At 37.0% G+C, this 15,418-nt stretch overlaps 1 protein-coding gene across 1 annotated transcript in view; it reads left to right on the top strand.

The window, feature by feature from the left end:
- Window positions 1-933: 933 nt before the first annotated feature.
- The window catches only part of sos2 (son of sevenless homolog 2 (Drosophila)), a 20,926-nt gene continuing 6,441 nt past the window's right edge, over window positions 934-15,418 (top strand). Inside the window, exons 1-15 of the mRNA XM_051125780.1 lie at window positions 934-1,814; window positions 4,043-4,168; window positions 5,167-5,298; window positions 5,408-5,572; window positions 7,454-7,660; window positions 7,791-7,934; window positions 8,024-8,134; window positions 10,249-10,347; window positions 10,435-10,562; window positions 10,644-11,299; window positions 11,422-11,503; window positions 13,091-13,213; window positions 14,744-14,856; window positions 14,971-15,193; window positions 15,275-15,394. Of these exons, the coding sequence (XP_050981737.1) occupies window positions 1,740-1,814; window positions 4,043-4,168; window positions 5,167-5,298; window positions 5,408-5,572; window positions 7,454-7,660; window positions 7,791-7,934; window positions 8,024-8,134; window positions 10,249-10,347; window positions 10,435-10,562; window positions 10,644-11,299; window positions 11,422-11,503; window positions 13,091-13,213; window positions 14,744-14,856; window positions 14,971-15,193; window positions 15,275-15,394 (2,504 nt within the window). The 5' untranslated portion in view covers window positions 934-1,739. The remainder of the gene's footprint in view (window positions 1,815-4,042; window positions 4,169-5,166; window positions 5,299-5,407; window positions 5,573-7,453; window positions 7,661-7,790; window positions 7,935-8,023; window positions 8,135-10,248; window positions 10,348-10,434; window positions 10,563-10,643; window positions 11,300-11,421; window positions 11,504-13,090; window positions 13,214-14,743; window positions 14,857-14,970; window positions 15,194-15,274; window positions 15,395-15,418) is intronic.

The following is a 15,418-nucleotide window of genomic DNA, read 5'->3' as shown; positions in this document are numbered from 1 at the left end:
TCTACTCAGCTGTTTTCAAAATAATAATAAATGTTTTTTTGAGCAGCAAATCAGAACAGTAGAATGTTTTCTGAAGGATCATGTGACTGGAGTAATGATGCTAAAAATTCTGCTTTGAAATCACAGGAATAAATTACATTTTAAAATATATTCAAATAGAAGGCAAGTGTTTTAAATAGTAAAAATATTTCAGATGTACTTTGGATCAAAATGCCGGCTTGGTGAGCAGAAGATACTTCTTAAAAAAAAAAAAAACATTAGAAATCTTACTGTTCAAAAACTTTTGACTGATAGTGTATATATTTTAAGTTTATATTATAAGTTTGACATAACTATAAAAATGTCTACTCTTTACAGAAATGTCCATTAATATCATTAATCTTATTTGTTTTATAATGAAATTGTAATATTTTATTCATTTACATTAATTTTCCAGGTCTAAAAATCACACTTATTTTATGAATCCTTGTTCTTCAAAGAATTTGCTGACAATGATTTTTAGTTGTTATAGCTTATTTTATTGCATGTTTTGTCTTATCTGAAATCAAGTCATCTTGGGGCCCCTTTGCAGGTTTGCTGTGGGCCCCGGCCACCTAGTTGAGATCCCGTTTTCTGAAGCATAATTTGCTTAAATTTTCTCCATAATCAGATCCGTGAAATGTTTACATGATCTTACTTGACCATTCCGCTCTTGACCACACGATGGCAGTGGTTGACTGGAAATTTGGGGGATTTTTAGCTATATAGCGACTAAAATAATCATAAAATAACAAATAATATATGGAAGTAGCACTGGCAGGGCGCTACGGAGCTTGTAAACTTTTTCAAGTACTCAAGATGATTCACTATCGATTACTGAAAGCCACATACAATAGTTTTATTGTTAAAATACTTCTAGAATGCACGCTTGAGAGTGTGTGTGTTTATTGTGCCAAAATAAGACATCTCATGTATGTGCTATGTTGCTGCGCTCATTCGCTCGCTTGCTCCCTCCCTCGGGGCTGCGCAGATGCGGGAAGCGCCGCACAGTGAGCAGCTGTGATTACACCGTCATGGACACGAGCGCACTACATCGGAGTTGAATCGGGACGTTGCCAACAACAAAAACAAAGACATTAGCACTCCCCGAATTTTCGTCGGATTGTAACGGATTCCGGCGTCGCTCTTGTGATTGGAATATGCCCAGCCAACGGACTCCCACAACATGACAGCGTCGCGCTGGAGAAACTCCTGCTCCCGCGCTTCATGAAGAGTCTCGAGGCCACAGAGCCGCCGACGCGCCGCCAGATGTGCTGCTGTTAACTGCAGCCAACAACACAGCAGCCCGACGACACTCAACGCCTCCTTTTTGCATTTCCCCTTCTGTGAAAGACATGACATCGGCTGTCCTGTTTGAGGAGCAGCTGGGCGAACTGCCCGACTAGCATGTGCGGCTAATTTCGGTGTACGTTAGCGGCTAATTAGCGCACGACAACCGCGACACTCCAACGGCTGTCAGGACAGAGACCCGGACACTTTTACACTCTTTAAAACTGCTCAGTTTTATTCCCAAATAGTTTTTCGCCACAGAATGAAGTGTTTCGCGTATCCAAACGCCTTACTGGCCCGTATATGTGGTAGAGTTTGAGTTTGTTTTGAGTGTGTGTGCGCGCCGTGAGAGCGGCTAAACTTGGGAGGTTGTTCCCGGTGCTGGGAACGCACGGGGCCGATGCAGAGCAGCGCGGGCGGCGGCCGCAGGCATGCAGCACGACTTCGGCTCCAGCGAGGAGAACAGCGCGAAATGGCGAGGCCTGTTCGTGCAGGCGCTGCGAAAGGTACTGACCCTGCTCGGTCCGTCATTCACACTTTTCCTAATGTTTGTATTGAATCTCAAGCGCAATGAGTGAGTTTTAAAGAGTGTTTTTGCAGAACTGAAATCTAGAGTTGTGACACAGTACCACAAAACCAGTCACAAGGTTAAATTTTGTGTGAAACAGATTTATACATCGTCTGAAAAATGAATAAATAAGCATTCCATTGATGTATTGTTTGTTAGGACAGGACAATATTTGGCTGAGATACAGCTATTTGAAAATCTGTAATCTGAGGGTGCAAAAAAAAATCTAAATATTGAGAAAATCGCCTTTAAAGTTGTCCAAATGAAGTTCTTAGCAATGCATAGTACAAGTTTTGACATTTATGGTAGGGAAATGTACAAAATATCTTCATGGAAAATTACCTTAATATCCTAATGATTTTTATCTCGATTTTTTTTTTAAAATCATTCATTTTGACCCATACCATGTATTTTTGGCTATTGTTACAAATACATCCGTGCTACTTAAGACTGGTTTTGTGGTCCAGGGTCACATGTGATTTGCACAGTTCTGTATAGTGTCTGCTTTGAGATGTTACTCAGGAATGCAGCTGTGCAAGTTGCAAAGAATGTATTTAATATTATATTGATGGCCTAAACACCATACAGTGATGGTTTAATGGCTGACACACACTTTTACAAGATATGTCTGGTCTAGTGTCTACTTTGGAGAGTTCAGTTGATTGGCCTTCACTTTTTGATGGGACTTTACCTTTGACCAAGCAGTCCAATGTTTAACTATCATGCACTGCTAGTCCTTTTAAAAATTAAAAATTATACTACCTAGGTATGTGTGTGTGTGTGTGTGTGTGTGTGTGTGTGTTTTTGGTCTTTTTTTGAGGGATTCCAGGGCTTTCCCTACCAGAATAAATGAAAAATATATTCCAGACTCCCTTTCGTCGTATTTTTCTCACTACTGCAAGAAAAATATCTCAGCACCGTTGGGAGACTGTCGGAGCAGATGGTGTCTGTGAATGTTTTTGGTTGTGAAAGGAAGATTTAGGCTGCATCTGATCTGATGCTGAAAATGATTTTTGCTTCCAGCCAAATGAATCCTTAAAAATAAATGTGACACGCTGAGACAAATAAAGAACTTCAGCTATACACAACGCATTCACTTTTCTTTGCTAAAAGGGAAAGCTCACCTAAAAATTCAAGCTCACCTAATTCTTTCTTCTGTGGAGCTTAAAAGAAGATACTTTAAGAAATGTCTCAGTGGTCATTTTACAATTAAAGTCAGTAGTAACCAAAACTGGTTGACTGGATTCTTTAAAGTAAGTACATAAAGGTTTGGAATGTTATGAGGGTGAATAATTATTATTATTAATTCAAACTGACAACGTCAAGATGTAAATATCCAAAGCATCGTTTTAAAATCTCATCCTGCATGTTTTTCACTCTGGATGTAGCGCTCACATCTCTCATTTTCTCTGCCTGCTCTCCCATTCTCCACATCAATACTTTTCTGTCTGCTACTATCATCCCCCCATCCCTGGAGAAGACAGAGGGGTAGAGTGTGTGTTTGTATCTGCGTGTGTGTATGTGTGTTGTGGGGTCCCAGTAGAGTAGCTCTCAGTGCCTAATGGAGGACGGCATGTAACCAGACACTAGAGCAGAGAGCACAAGCCATCTCTCATCTGTGTATTTGTGTGGTGTGTGTATGTGCTTGCATGCATTCGCTTTGTGTTTTCGGTCAGTATTTCACTGGAGAAGTGCATTAAATGTGTGTCCGAACCTGTGCTCACCTTTAACCTTTCACCCTTCATAACACAAGCGCTATTTTATATTTAAGGGCACTACTGTTTGCACTCTCTCTCTTTGACACTTTTTTCTTAACTGGTTTTGCCACACTACCTGAACAGACTGCATTCCTATTTCAGGACACAGCCCAGGAAGGTGGGAGGGGGATAAAATTGGAAAGAGAGGTTTTTGTTTCATTTGTCCACCAAACTGAGAGCTGAGAAGGTGTGTGCGTGTCTGCATATGTCAGATGACGTCATGCTTCCTTTGTAACAGTGTGTCTATCTATAAATGTGTGAGAGAGCTGTGATCACAGACCAGATTTTTTATTAGTTTTTATTTGAGCGTTTTTTTTTTATGTGCTTTTTTCTTGGTGATGCCATTCAGATGCATCTGTGGTTCAGTGTTAGAATGAAGTTTTAACATTGCTTTGTTTAATATGTGCAGGTGCAGTTACAAGTGCATCCAAACCTGTCGGCTAAAGAAGACGCACTCCAGCACATTGAGGCGCTCATACTACAGCTCCTAAACAAGCTGTGTGTTACACAGCCCAGAACAATAGCTGATGTCGAGGTACACACACACACACACACACCAGGGATGGGTGGTATTATGATATGCAGTATAGTATACTATGAGAGAAATGTGTCAGCTGGCAGCAATTGTGCTATACAGATGCTATACGCTATCAGTCAACAGTTTTTAAACTATAAGATTTTTTATGGGTTTTTTTTTTTTTTTAAGTCTCTTCTGCTCACCAAGCCTGCATTTGTTTGTATATATCATTTTAAATATTTTTTACCGTTTAAAATAACTGTTTTCTAAAGCTGAATTTTCAGCATCATTGCCCCAGTCACATGATCCTCCAGAAATCATTCTAATATTCTGATTTGCTGCTCAAAAACATTTATTATTATTATAATTATTATTATTGTGTTGACAACAGCTGAGTAGAATTTTTTCAGGTTTCTTTGATGAATAGAAAGTTCAGAAAAACAGCATTTATCTAAAATAAAATCTTTTGTAACATTTTTTATTGTCACTTGTGATCAATTTAAAATAAATAAAAGTATATATTTTATTTCCCCCCTAAAAAAAATCTACTGACTCCAAGCTTTTTAATGGTATAATGTATTATGTTACAAAAGCTTTTTATGTCAGATAAATGCAGATCTTTAGATCTTTCTATTCATTAAAAAATCCTGGTAATAATAATAATAATAATAAATGTTTCTTGAACAGCAGATTAGCATATTAGAATGATTTCTGAAGGATCATGTGACACTGAAGACTGGAGTAATGATGCTGAAAATTTAGCTTTAAATCACAGGAATAAATTATATTTTATTATATTTTCAAATAGTAAGCAGTTATTTTAAATAGTAAAAATATTTCACACTTTTACTGTTTTTGCTGTATTTTGGATCAAATAAATGCAGGCTTGGTGAGCGGAAGAGCTCACAGAAATCTTTTGACTGGTAGTGTACTTGCATACAAATAAATGCATACAGCCTTTCAGTATGTGTGTGTCTGATCAGTTTTGTTGACTTTGTCTTGATGTGTAATCACAGGATCGTGTCCAGAAGACGTTCCCGAACCCCATCGATAAATGGGCCATGTCAGACGCTCAGGGTGCGATAGAGAAGCGCAAGCGAAGGAACCCACTGTTGCTGCCCGTTGATAAGATACATCCACTACTGAAGGTGCGAAAACCTCAAACACATACTCAGCATTCACATACTGCTAGGCTAGATAGATTAACACGTTTGTTTGTTTTTCTGTGTGTGTGTGTGTGTGTGTGTGTATGTGTAGGAGGTGCTGGGCTATAAGATCGACTATCATGTGTGTCTGTATATTGTTGCTGTGCTGGAGTACATCTCAGCCGACATCCTCAAGCTGGCTGGAAACTATGTGAGCAACATTCGACATTATGAGATCAGCCAGCAAGACATCACTGTCTCCATGTGTGCTGACAAGGTCAGAAATGTGTGTGTGTGTGTGTTCCGGCGTTTGTGGTTTATGAGGACACAAATGTGTAAAATGACATGGGTACTACAACGTAAACATGGTTTATGAGGACACTTCCTGTGTCCCCGTAAAACAAAAGGCTTAAAAAACATACTAAACAGTGTTTTATGAAATTCAAAATGTGTGCACAGTCTCCTGTGAGGGCTAGGTTTAGGTGTAGGGTAGATGTAGGGTGATAGAAAATACAGTTTGTACAGTATAAAAACCATTACGCCTGTGGAGAGTCCCCGTAAACCACAAATGCAAGAATGTTTTTGTGTGTGTGTGTGTGAGTGTAGTTTTTGTTTCTTGGAAGGATGTTACGAGTGAAGTTATTAAAAAAAAATAAATTTAGCAATGATACACCTTTATGACAATTAATACAACTGTTTCTTTGTAATGTGTCTTAGTCAAGTCACCTTTATTTATATACCGCCTTTAACAATACAGAATTGTGACAAAGTGGCTGTACAGTATTAAATAGGAAATAGTACATCAATAATGCAAAAGGGCAACAGTAAACACTCAATTTTCAGGTAAAAGCAGTTAATCAGTGGATTCAATGATGTCATCATCTAGCTCAGTTCAGTTCTTCTTAAAGTAGAAGTCCATTTCCAGAACAACAATATACGAATAATTTACTCACCCCCTTGTCATCCACAATGTTCATGTCTTTCTTTCTTCAGTCGTAAAGAAATTATGCTTTTTAAGGGAAACATTTCAGCATTTTTCCCCATATAATGGACTGATATGGTGCACTGAGTTTGATCTTCCAAAATGCAGTTTAAATGCGGCTTCAGATGATCCCAAATGCGGTGGTATCCCAGCCGAGAAAGAAGGGTCTTTTCTAGTGAAACGATCGGCTATTTACATAGACAAAAATACAATTTAAATACTTTTTATTCTCAAACGCTTGTCTTGCCTTGCAGTCCTTGAACTCTGTTTACTCTGGCTTAAGACAGTTAGGGTTTGACATTAAAAAAAAGTATAAACTGTATTATTTTTATTAAAATATCTGATCGTTATGCTAGATAAGACCCTTCTTCCTCGGCTGGGATCGTTTGAAGCCACATTTAAACTGCATTTTGGAAGTTCAAAATTGGGGCACCGTATCAGTCCATTATATGGGGAAAAATGCTGAAATGTTTTCCTCAAAAAACATAATTTCTTTACAACTGAAGAAAGAAAGACATGAACACCTTGGATGACAAGGGGGTGAGTAAATTATTTGTAAATTGTTGTTCTGGAAGTGGACTTCTCCTTTAAATATGATGAAGAAAGGCCTTTTTAAACTGTAATTTAATTACAAATTAAATCAAATTGGGCAATTAATTAAGAATCAGCAATTAAGTCATTATATGTCTTGGTTACACTAAATTTAATTTTAAAATTCAAAATATGTTGTCACATGTCATCCAAGATGTTCATGCATTTCTTTTCTCGGTTGAAAAGAAATGAAGGTATTTGAGGACAACGTTCTAGGATTTTTCTCCATATAGTGGACTTCGATGGGGATCAAGGGGATTAAGATAATGGCTAATCGTTTCACTAGATAAGATACTTTATTTCTTCAGCTGGGTTTGTGAAGAGCCCTTGTATTGAAGGTGTATTGATACCGCAGTTTGGACTTTCAACCCGTTGGCTCCCATTGAAGTCCACTATATGGAGAAAAGTTCTGGAATGTTTTCTTCAAAAACCTGTTGTATTATCTGTTATATTATAAAATCTGATATTATTATTGTTCTTGTTGCTGTTATTTTTAAATATGACTGTTTTATGCAGATTAACTAAATAAGGTATAGAGAATAGTTGTAATTGATTGGTATTGCTTTTGTGTGTGTGTTCCTTTAGGTTTTAATGGATATGTTCGATCAGGAAGAGGAGATGGGGCTGGTGTCTCAGAGTGTAGAGGAGGTGTCTTCCTCTGGTGTGCTCACATATGATGACCTTGTGCGTCTGGAGATCGCTGAGGAGCGTCAGTATCTGCGGGAACTCGATCTCATCATCAAAGTATTCCGCCAAGCCTTTACGCACAGTAGCAAACACTTTTCTGCTCAGGTGCGTTCTTTTCCGGCCAATCGGAACATGAGCTGATGGAAATAAATATTCATACTGGCAGAGATTAGCTGTTTGCATTCTCTTCATTGTCATTTATTCTCGGTTTTCTCTCTCTCCGCAATGTGTTTAGGATGTGGAGCTGGCATTCAGTAATATTCTAGAGGTTCATGAGTTAACAGTTAAGCTGTTGGGTCTCATTGAGGATGCTGTAGAAATGACAGCTGATGGGAGTCCACACCCCCTTGTGGGCAGCTGCTTCGAAGACCTCGCTGAGGTATAGAAAATGAAAAATAGTCATAAGAGTCGAAAAATGAGAATTACTGCACTGTTAGAAATGTTTGTGTGTTTATGTGTTGTGTACAGGAGCAGGCGTTTGATCCCTATGAGACACTCTCTCAGGACATCCTCTCTAAAGAATTCTGTCAACATTTCAACACTCTGATGTCCCGCCCCACTGTTGCTCTGTACTTCCAGGTCAGCACCAACACTGGCCTCTGTTTGGTTGAAACTTTTTTTTCAGTCTTTAATTTTGTTTTTTTGGTGATATTAAAATTCTGTACCATTTGTGACACTGGACCACAAAACCAATCTTAAGTAGCACAGGTATATTTGTAGCGATAGCCAACAATACAATATATTGGTCAAAATTATATATATATATATATATATATTTTTTTTTAATGTCAAAAATAATTAGAATATTAAGTGAAGATCATGTTCCATTAAGATATTTTGTAAATTTCCAACCGTAAATGTATCAAAACGTAATTTTTGATTAGTAATATGCATTGCTAAGAACTTCATTTGTACAACTTTAAAGGCGATTTTCTCGATATTTGGAATTTTTTTTGCTCCCTCAGATTCCAGATTTTCTAATAGTTGTATCTCAGCCAAATATTGTCATATCATAACAATAGTATTCCATACATAATTCCATACATACATAAATAACATAATTCCTACATCAATGGAAAGCTTATTTATTCATCTTTCGGATGATGTATACATCTCAATTAAAAAATAAAATGGACCCTTATGACTGGTTTTGTGGTCCAGGGTCACATCTTGTCTAAATAAATTCAAAATAAGTTTTAAATGCTTCACATTAAAGTGAATTTAGGTGTCTCAGTATTATAATGCACAATATGAAAAATGGATATTAATATTTAGATTTGCTAAAGATTACATTTAACTGTGTTAATAAATTACATATTTAATGTAACAGCAATGATAAAGTAAATGGGGGAAAAATACACGGAAAGAAGTGTGCATTTGTTAACATCAGTAAACAACAACAGTGAATGTATTAGCTAACATGAGTGAACACAGAGCAGTATATTTATTACACTATTTAATAATCTTTAATGAAAATACAGTTGTTAATTGTTTGTTTGTGTTAGTTCACAGTGCATCAACTAATGGTAACAAGCACATTATTATTTTAATAATGCATTAGTAAATGCTGAAATTAAATTTAGCTAAGATTAATAAATGCTGTAGATGTATCGTTTGTTTTTAGTTCATGTTAACTAATGAACCTTATTGTGTTACCAATAGATTAAAGTAATAATATTGGTAGATAACTGGCAGTGTTATTTTAGCATTATTTATATGCTTTTTTTTTGTATTTATTAATATTTGAAGCTTTACATTTATATTTTCAATTTTCATTTTAGGTTTAGGTTTAGCTTAAGTTTTATTAATATTGTTTTTGTTTTGTTTTTTTAATATTGCTGTATAGCTTTGAAATTAAAATAGTTTTTAGCAATTATAGTAAAACTTATGCTGTTCCAAGTAGTTGCCAAGCCAGCATTTCTGATTTTCAGTTATGTTTTTTAATGTATGTTTTTCATCTGATATTTATATTTATATCAGTCACATATAATTAATATATGTAACTCTGAACCACAAAACCAGTCATAAGGGTCAATTTTTTTCAACATCTTAAAGTGGAATAAATAAGCTTTCCATTCATGCATGGTTTGTTAGGATAGAACAATTTTTGGCCGAGATACAACTAATGAAAATCTGGAATCTGAGGGTGCAAAAACATCAAAATATTGAGAAAATCACCTTTAAAGTTGTGCAAATGAAATTCTTAGCAATGCATATTACTAATCAAAAATTAAGTTTTGATACATTCACAGATTTACAAAATATCTTCATAGAACATGGAATATCCTAATGATTTTTGGCATCAAAGAAAAATTGATAATTTTGACCCATACAATGTATTATTGGCTATTGCTACAAATATATCCATGCTACTTTTTTGTGCTCCAGGATCACTTATACCTGCTACATACCTAATACATTTAAATCTGTTTAAAAATAAGCAAAGTCTCCAGACACTGAGAATTTTTTTTCATTTTCTTTTTTCCCCAAACTTTAGTTGTTGTTTTTTTTTTTCATGTTGTTTTATTAGTTGAACTAGGAAGTCATATGTAACCACATTTTGAAGGCAAATAATACAATGTAAAAAGAGACTTGTGGGGACAGGGCGAGGGCGGACGTTGGAATCAAAGCTTTCATCTCTGCAGGCATGAGCTCAGATGTTCAGTCCCCTGTGGTGTGTTTGTGTGTTTCAGTCAATTGCAGAGGGATTTAAGGAGGCAGTGCAGTATATGCTTCCTCAGTTGATGATGGTTCCCGTTTACCACTGCATGCACTACTTTGAACTGTTACAGGTGAGTACTAAACACACTTCACACTCAATCAGTAACCTACAGCTGTGTAATGTGTTAACTAAGGTTTGTGTATCATTGTCTCTGTAGCAATTGCAGGAGTGCAGTGAAGAACAAGATGACAGAGAGTGTTTAAAACAGGCACAGACTGCACTGATCAACCTACAATGCAGCATTGAACGCATATATGCTAAACACCAACCGCGGCGCAAACAATGGTAACACAAACAACAGGGCTTGCACAACTATGTGTCTATACCAATTCCTCTTTTCATCTCTCTTGTGACATTCTCTTTTAGGGAGCCACTGTATCGGTTATATAGTCGTGCATCACGCAGTAAGCAGGCAGCAATAAAGCGTATGAATGACATCCAGAGGAGTATTGATGGCTGGGAGGGTAGAGATATCGGCCAGTGCTGCAGCCAGTTCATCATGGAGGGGGCGCTCCTACGAGCCGGAGCCAAGCACGAACGCCATAACTTTCTGTTCGACGGCCTCATGATAAGCTGCAAAGCCAATCAGAGCTCCAGGTTGCCAGGGGCGGGCAGTGGGGCAGAGTTTCGTCTGAAAGAGAAGTTTGTTTTACGCAAGTATCGCATTGTAGATCGTGACGATTCGCCAGAGTTTCGTCACGCGTTTGAGCTGGTGGGCCGCGAGGAAAGCGGTGCCGTGTTTAGCGCGCGTTCAGCGGAAGAGAAGTGTGCGTGGATGGCTGCGCTGGTCACACTGCAGTACCGGCCAACGTTGGACCGCATGCTGGACACCGTCCTGCACCGCGAGGAACAAGCGCAACCGCTGAGGCTGCCGTCACCGGACGTCTACCGGTTCGCCATACAGGATTCTGAGGAGAACATTGTATTTGAGGAGGGAGCGCAGAGCAAGACTGGAATTCCTATTATTAAGGCCGGGACAGTTGTCAAGCTTATTGAGAGATTGACATACCACATGTATGCAGGTACAGAAGAAAACACTGCTTTAGATCAAAAGTTCTGTTTTTTGCCTGCTAGTGTGTTTCTTTGTTATTTGTGTGTTTCTGAGTGCCTTTATAAGTACGTACTTTTCTTCTTTTCCACACAGACCCAAATTTCGTGCGTACGTTTCTGACTACGTACCGTTCTTTCTGTAAACCACAAGAACTGCTCACACTACTGATTGAAAGGTAAAGCACACATACCCTTGCGTCTCACACGTTCAGCCAACACGAAGAGAGGAATTCTGTAAAATTTTTCACAGCTCTGCCATCACTCTAAAATATGACCCTGGACCACAAAACTAGTTGTATGTAGCACAGGTATATTTGTAGCAGTAGCCAGCAATACATTGTATGGGTCAAAGTTATCTATTTTTCTTCTATGCCAAAAATCATTAGGTTATTAAGTAAAGTTCATGTTCCGTGAAGGTATTTTGTAATTTTCCTGCCATAAATGTATCAAAACGTAATGTTTTTTATTGCTAAGAACTTAATTTGGACAACTTTAAAGGTGATTTCCTCTCTCTCTCTCTCTCTCTCTCTATATATATATATATATATATATATATATATATGTATAATTTTTTTTTTTTTTTTTTTTTTTTTGCACCCTCAGATTCCAGATTTTCAAATAGTTGTATCTCGACCAAAGACAGTGTTGTCCTATCCTAACAAACTGTACATCAATGGCAAGCTTATTGATTCAAATTTCAGATGATGTATAAATCTGGTTATGACTGGTTTTGTGGTCCAGGGTCACAAATGTGTGCATGTCCATTAGGGAGTTTTACAGAACTTTACAGAAAAATTTACAGATAATGTACTCACTCCCTGGTCATCCAACATGTTCATGTCTTTCTTTCTTCAGTCATAAAGAAATTATGTTTTTTGAGGAAAACATTTCAGGATTTCTCTCCATGTAATGGACTTCTGTGGTGCCCCCAAATTTGTACTTCCAAAAAGCAGTTTAAATGCAGCTTTAAATGGCTCTAAACAATCCCAGATGAGGAGTAAGGGTCTTACCTAGCCAAACGATTCGTTATTTATTTTTTTAAAATTACAATTTAAATACTTTTTAACCTCAAACGCTTGTCTCGTCTAGCTCTGTGTTAACTTTTTTCCGGGCATGACAGTTAGGGTACGTCTAAAAACTCCCATCTTATTTTCTCCTCCAACTTCAAAATCATCCTACATCGCTGCAGAAGTACCAACCCAGAGTTTACAAAGTGAACATGCAAAGAAGATCAAACACCCTTTAAGGAAAAAAAAAAATCGATGTAGGATGTTTTTGAAGTTGGAAGAGGAAATGAGACGGGCTTTTTTAGACGTAGCCTGTCATAACCAGCAAATAACAGTTCACACACGCTAGACAAGATGAGCGTTTAAGGTTAAAATGTATATAAATTGTATTTTTGTTTTAGAAAATAACCAGCCGTTTCGCTAGATAAAACCCTTCTTCCTCGGCTGGGATCGTTTAGAGCCCTTTGAAGCTGCATTAAAACTACATTTTGGAAGTTTAAATTTGGGGGCACCATAGAAGTCCATTACATGAAGAGAAATCCCTAAATGTTTTCCTCAAAAAACGTAATTTCTTTACGACTGAAGAAAGACATGAACATGTTGGATGACACGGGGGTGAGTACATTATCTGTAAATTTTTGTTCTGGAACTGATCCTTTAAGATTATCTGCTGTTGCTTGTTGTGTTTCCCTTTCATGTTAGGATGTACAGTATATGCATGCAATTTAGTTTTATTTGTTTCCCTTGATGCTTCAGGATTGAGATTCCAGAGCCAGAGCCATCAGAAGCAGACTTAGAGGCACTTTGGAATGGAGAGCAACCAATGGCAGCCGAGCTTCAGAGATTTCGCAGAGAATATGTGCAGCCTGTCCAACTCAGGTAAAACATACACATTCTCATTCGCAAAGCACATTCATATATTGCACTTGTGTTTTCTTTTTGAATATATCTTAAAAATGCAATTTATTCCTGTGATGGCGTAGCTGAATTTTCAGCAACATTTAGTACAGTCTTCAATCACATGATCTTTCAGAAATCATTCTGATATTTTGATTTGGTACTCAAGAAAGTTTTCCAGTTATCAATGTTGAAAACAGTTCTGCTTCATTTTTTTCTGGATTTTTTGATTTAATGAAACTTCAAAACAACAGCATTTATTTGAAATAGACATATTTTGCAGTAATGTAACAGTAAAAAGTCTTTGTCACTTTGATACATTTAATGCATTCTTGCTAAATAAAAATATTAGTGCTGCCAAACGATTAATTGCGATTAATCGCATCCAAAATAAGTTTTTGTTTACATAATGTATGCATGTACTGTGTATATTTATTACGTGTATATAAATACACACATATGCATAGATACATTTAAGAAAAATGTAATGTTTACTTATTAAATATATTTATGTAATATAAATCACGTGACTATAAATATATGCATGTAAATATTTTCAAAATATATCCTATATATGCGTGTCTTTATATGAATATGAATATGCTGCGCCGTTAAAAGGTTAGATGTGTACATTTTAACTGTAACACAGCCTGTTGATGTCCAGCAGGACATAAGCTGGCATACATTTGCTGCATGTCTCATAAAACGTTCAAAAATGTCAACATCTGGGAATAAGAGAAGAGCAGATATATGGACAAATTTGATGACGCAAAGAACTCAATTTGGTCCGGTTTTTGGAACACAGGCACTGAAGCAGCACCTCTCACGCAGTGAACAAGTACTTTTTCACGTCTCCTTAATGGAGAAATACACACAAAATGGTGTTGAATTATCCATTTTGAAAAGTATTCACATAAACACACTCTGTTACATCTGAACGTAAACAGTTTGGAGAATGTCGGACGTGTATCAGTACATTCCATCCATGTGTTTGGTTTAAAAGGGACAGCAGCCTAATTTAGTTGCTGTTGTTTGTGGCATTGATGGTAATCAAGTAACAAAAGAAAGACAGAAAATCACTTGCAGCTCTTGACTGAATCACTTTAGTAGCCCTAATAAAGATGAATCTAAATTTATTTATATAACATACACATATATTAGGTAAGAAAAAACTAATTTTGGATGCGATTAATCGCGAGTAATCGTTTGACAGCGCTAAAAAAATATTAATTTCTTCTTTAAAAATTAAAAAAATCTTTTGAACAGTAGTGTCTATATATATATATATATATATATATATATATATATATATATATATATATATATATATATATATATATTGTATTTTTTATTTTATTTTTACTTTTTATTGTTTTTGTAAGACTCAACCATCATGTTGTTGCTTCATCTTGTGCTCATTTCAGTTCATGTCACCACACACAGTCCTGCTGTCCATCAACACTAATAGTGTCTGTGAGCGCGTCGGTCTGATGTCTGTATGTGTGTCATTAGGGTTCTGAATGTGTTCCGTCAGTGGGTAGAACATCACTTTTATGACTTTGAGAATGATCCTGAACTCAGCTGTGGACTTGAAGAATACCTCACCAGCACCACACAACTTAGAGGTACATACACACACTCTAACTCTACTGAATGTCTTTCAGATGCTCATACATAAACACATACACAATGGCACATGCACAAGTTTAGATACTAATGTTTTTTATTCTGTTTTTCAGGTAAATCGATGCGCAAGTGGGTGGAGTCCATCATCAAAATCATGAGGCGGAAGAAACAAACTCAATCTAATGGCATCAGTCACAACATCACCTTTGAGAGCCCGCCCCCTCCTATTGAATGGCACATCAGCCGTCCTGGGAGCATTGACACCTTTGACCTCATGACCCTTCATCCCATAGAAATTGCTCGTCAGTTAACACTTCTAGAGTCTGATCTGTACAGGTGAGCCGATCAGAACTATAGGCTTAAGCATGTGTAAGAAAGATGGTACATTGACTGACTATTGTACATTTGTGTGCACAGAGCCGTGCGTCCATCTGAGCTGGTAGGAAGCGTTTGGACAAAGGAAGATAAAGAGAAGAATTCTCCCAATCTGCTAAGGATGATTCGACACACTACCAACCTCACATTGTGGTTTGAAAAGTGAGTAGCTAGCTCTTAGCCAAC

Source organism: Labeo rohita, chromosome 13, assembly GCF_022985175.1.
Source record: "Labeo rohita strain BAU-BD-2019 chromosome 13, IGBB_LRoh.1.0, whole genome shotgun sequence".
Lineage (NCBI taxonomy): Eukaryota > Metazoa > Chordata > Actinopteri > Cypriniformes > Cyprinidae > Labeo > Labeo rohita.
Note: the sequence above shows the minus strand (reverse complement) of the source record. Positions and strands in the feature narration are given on the sequence as shown.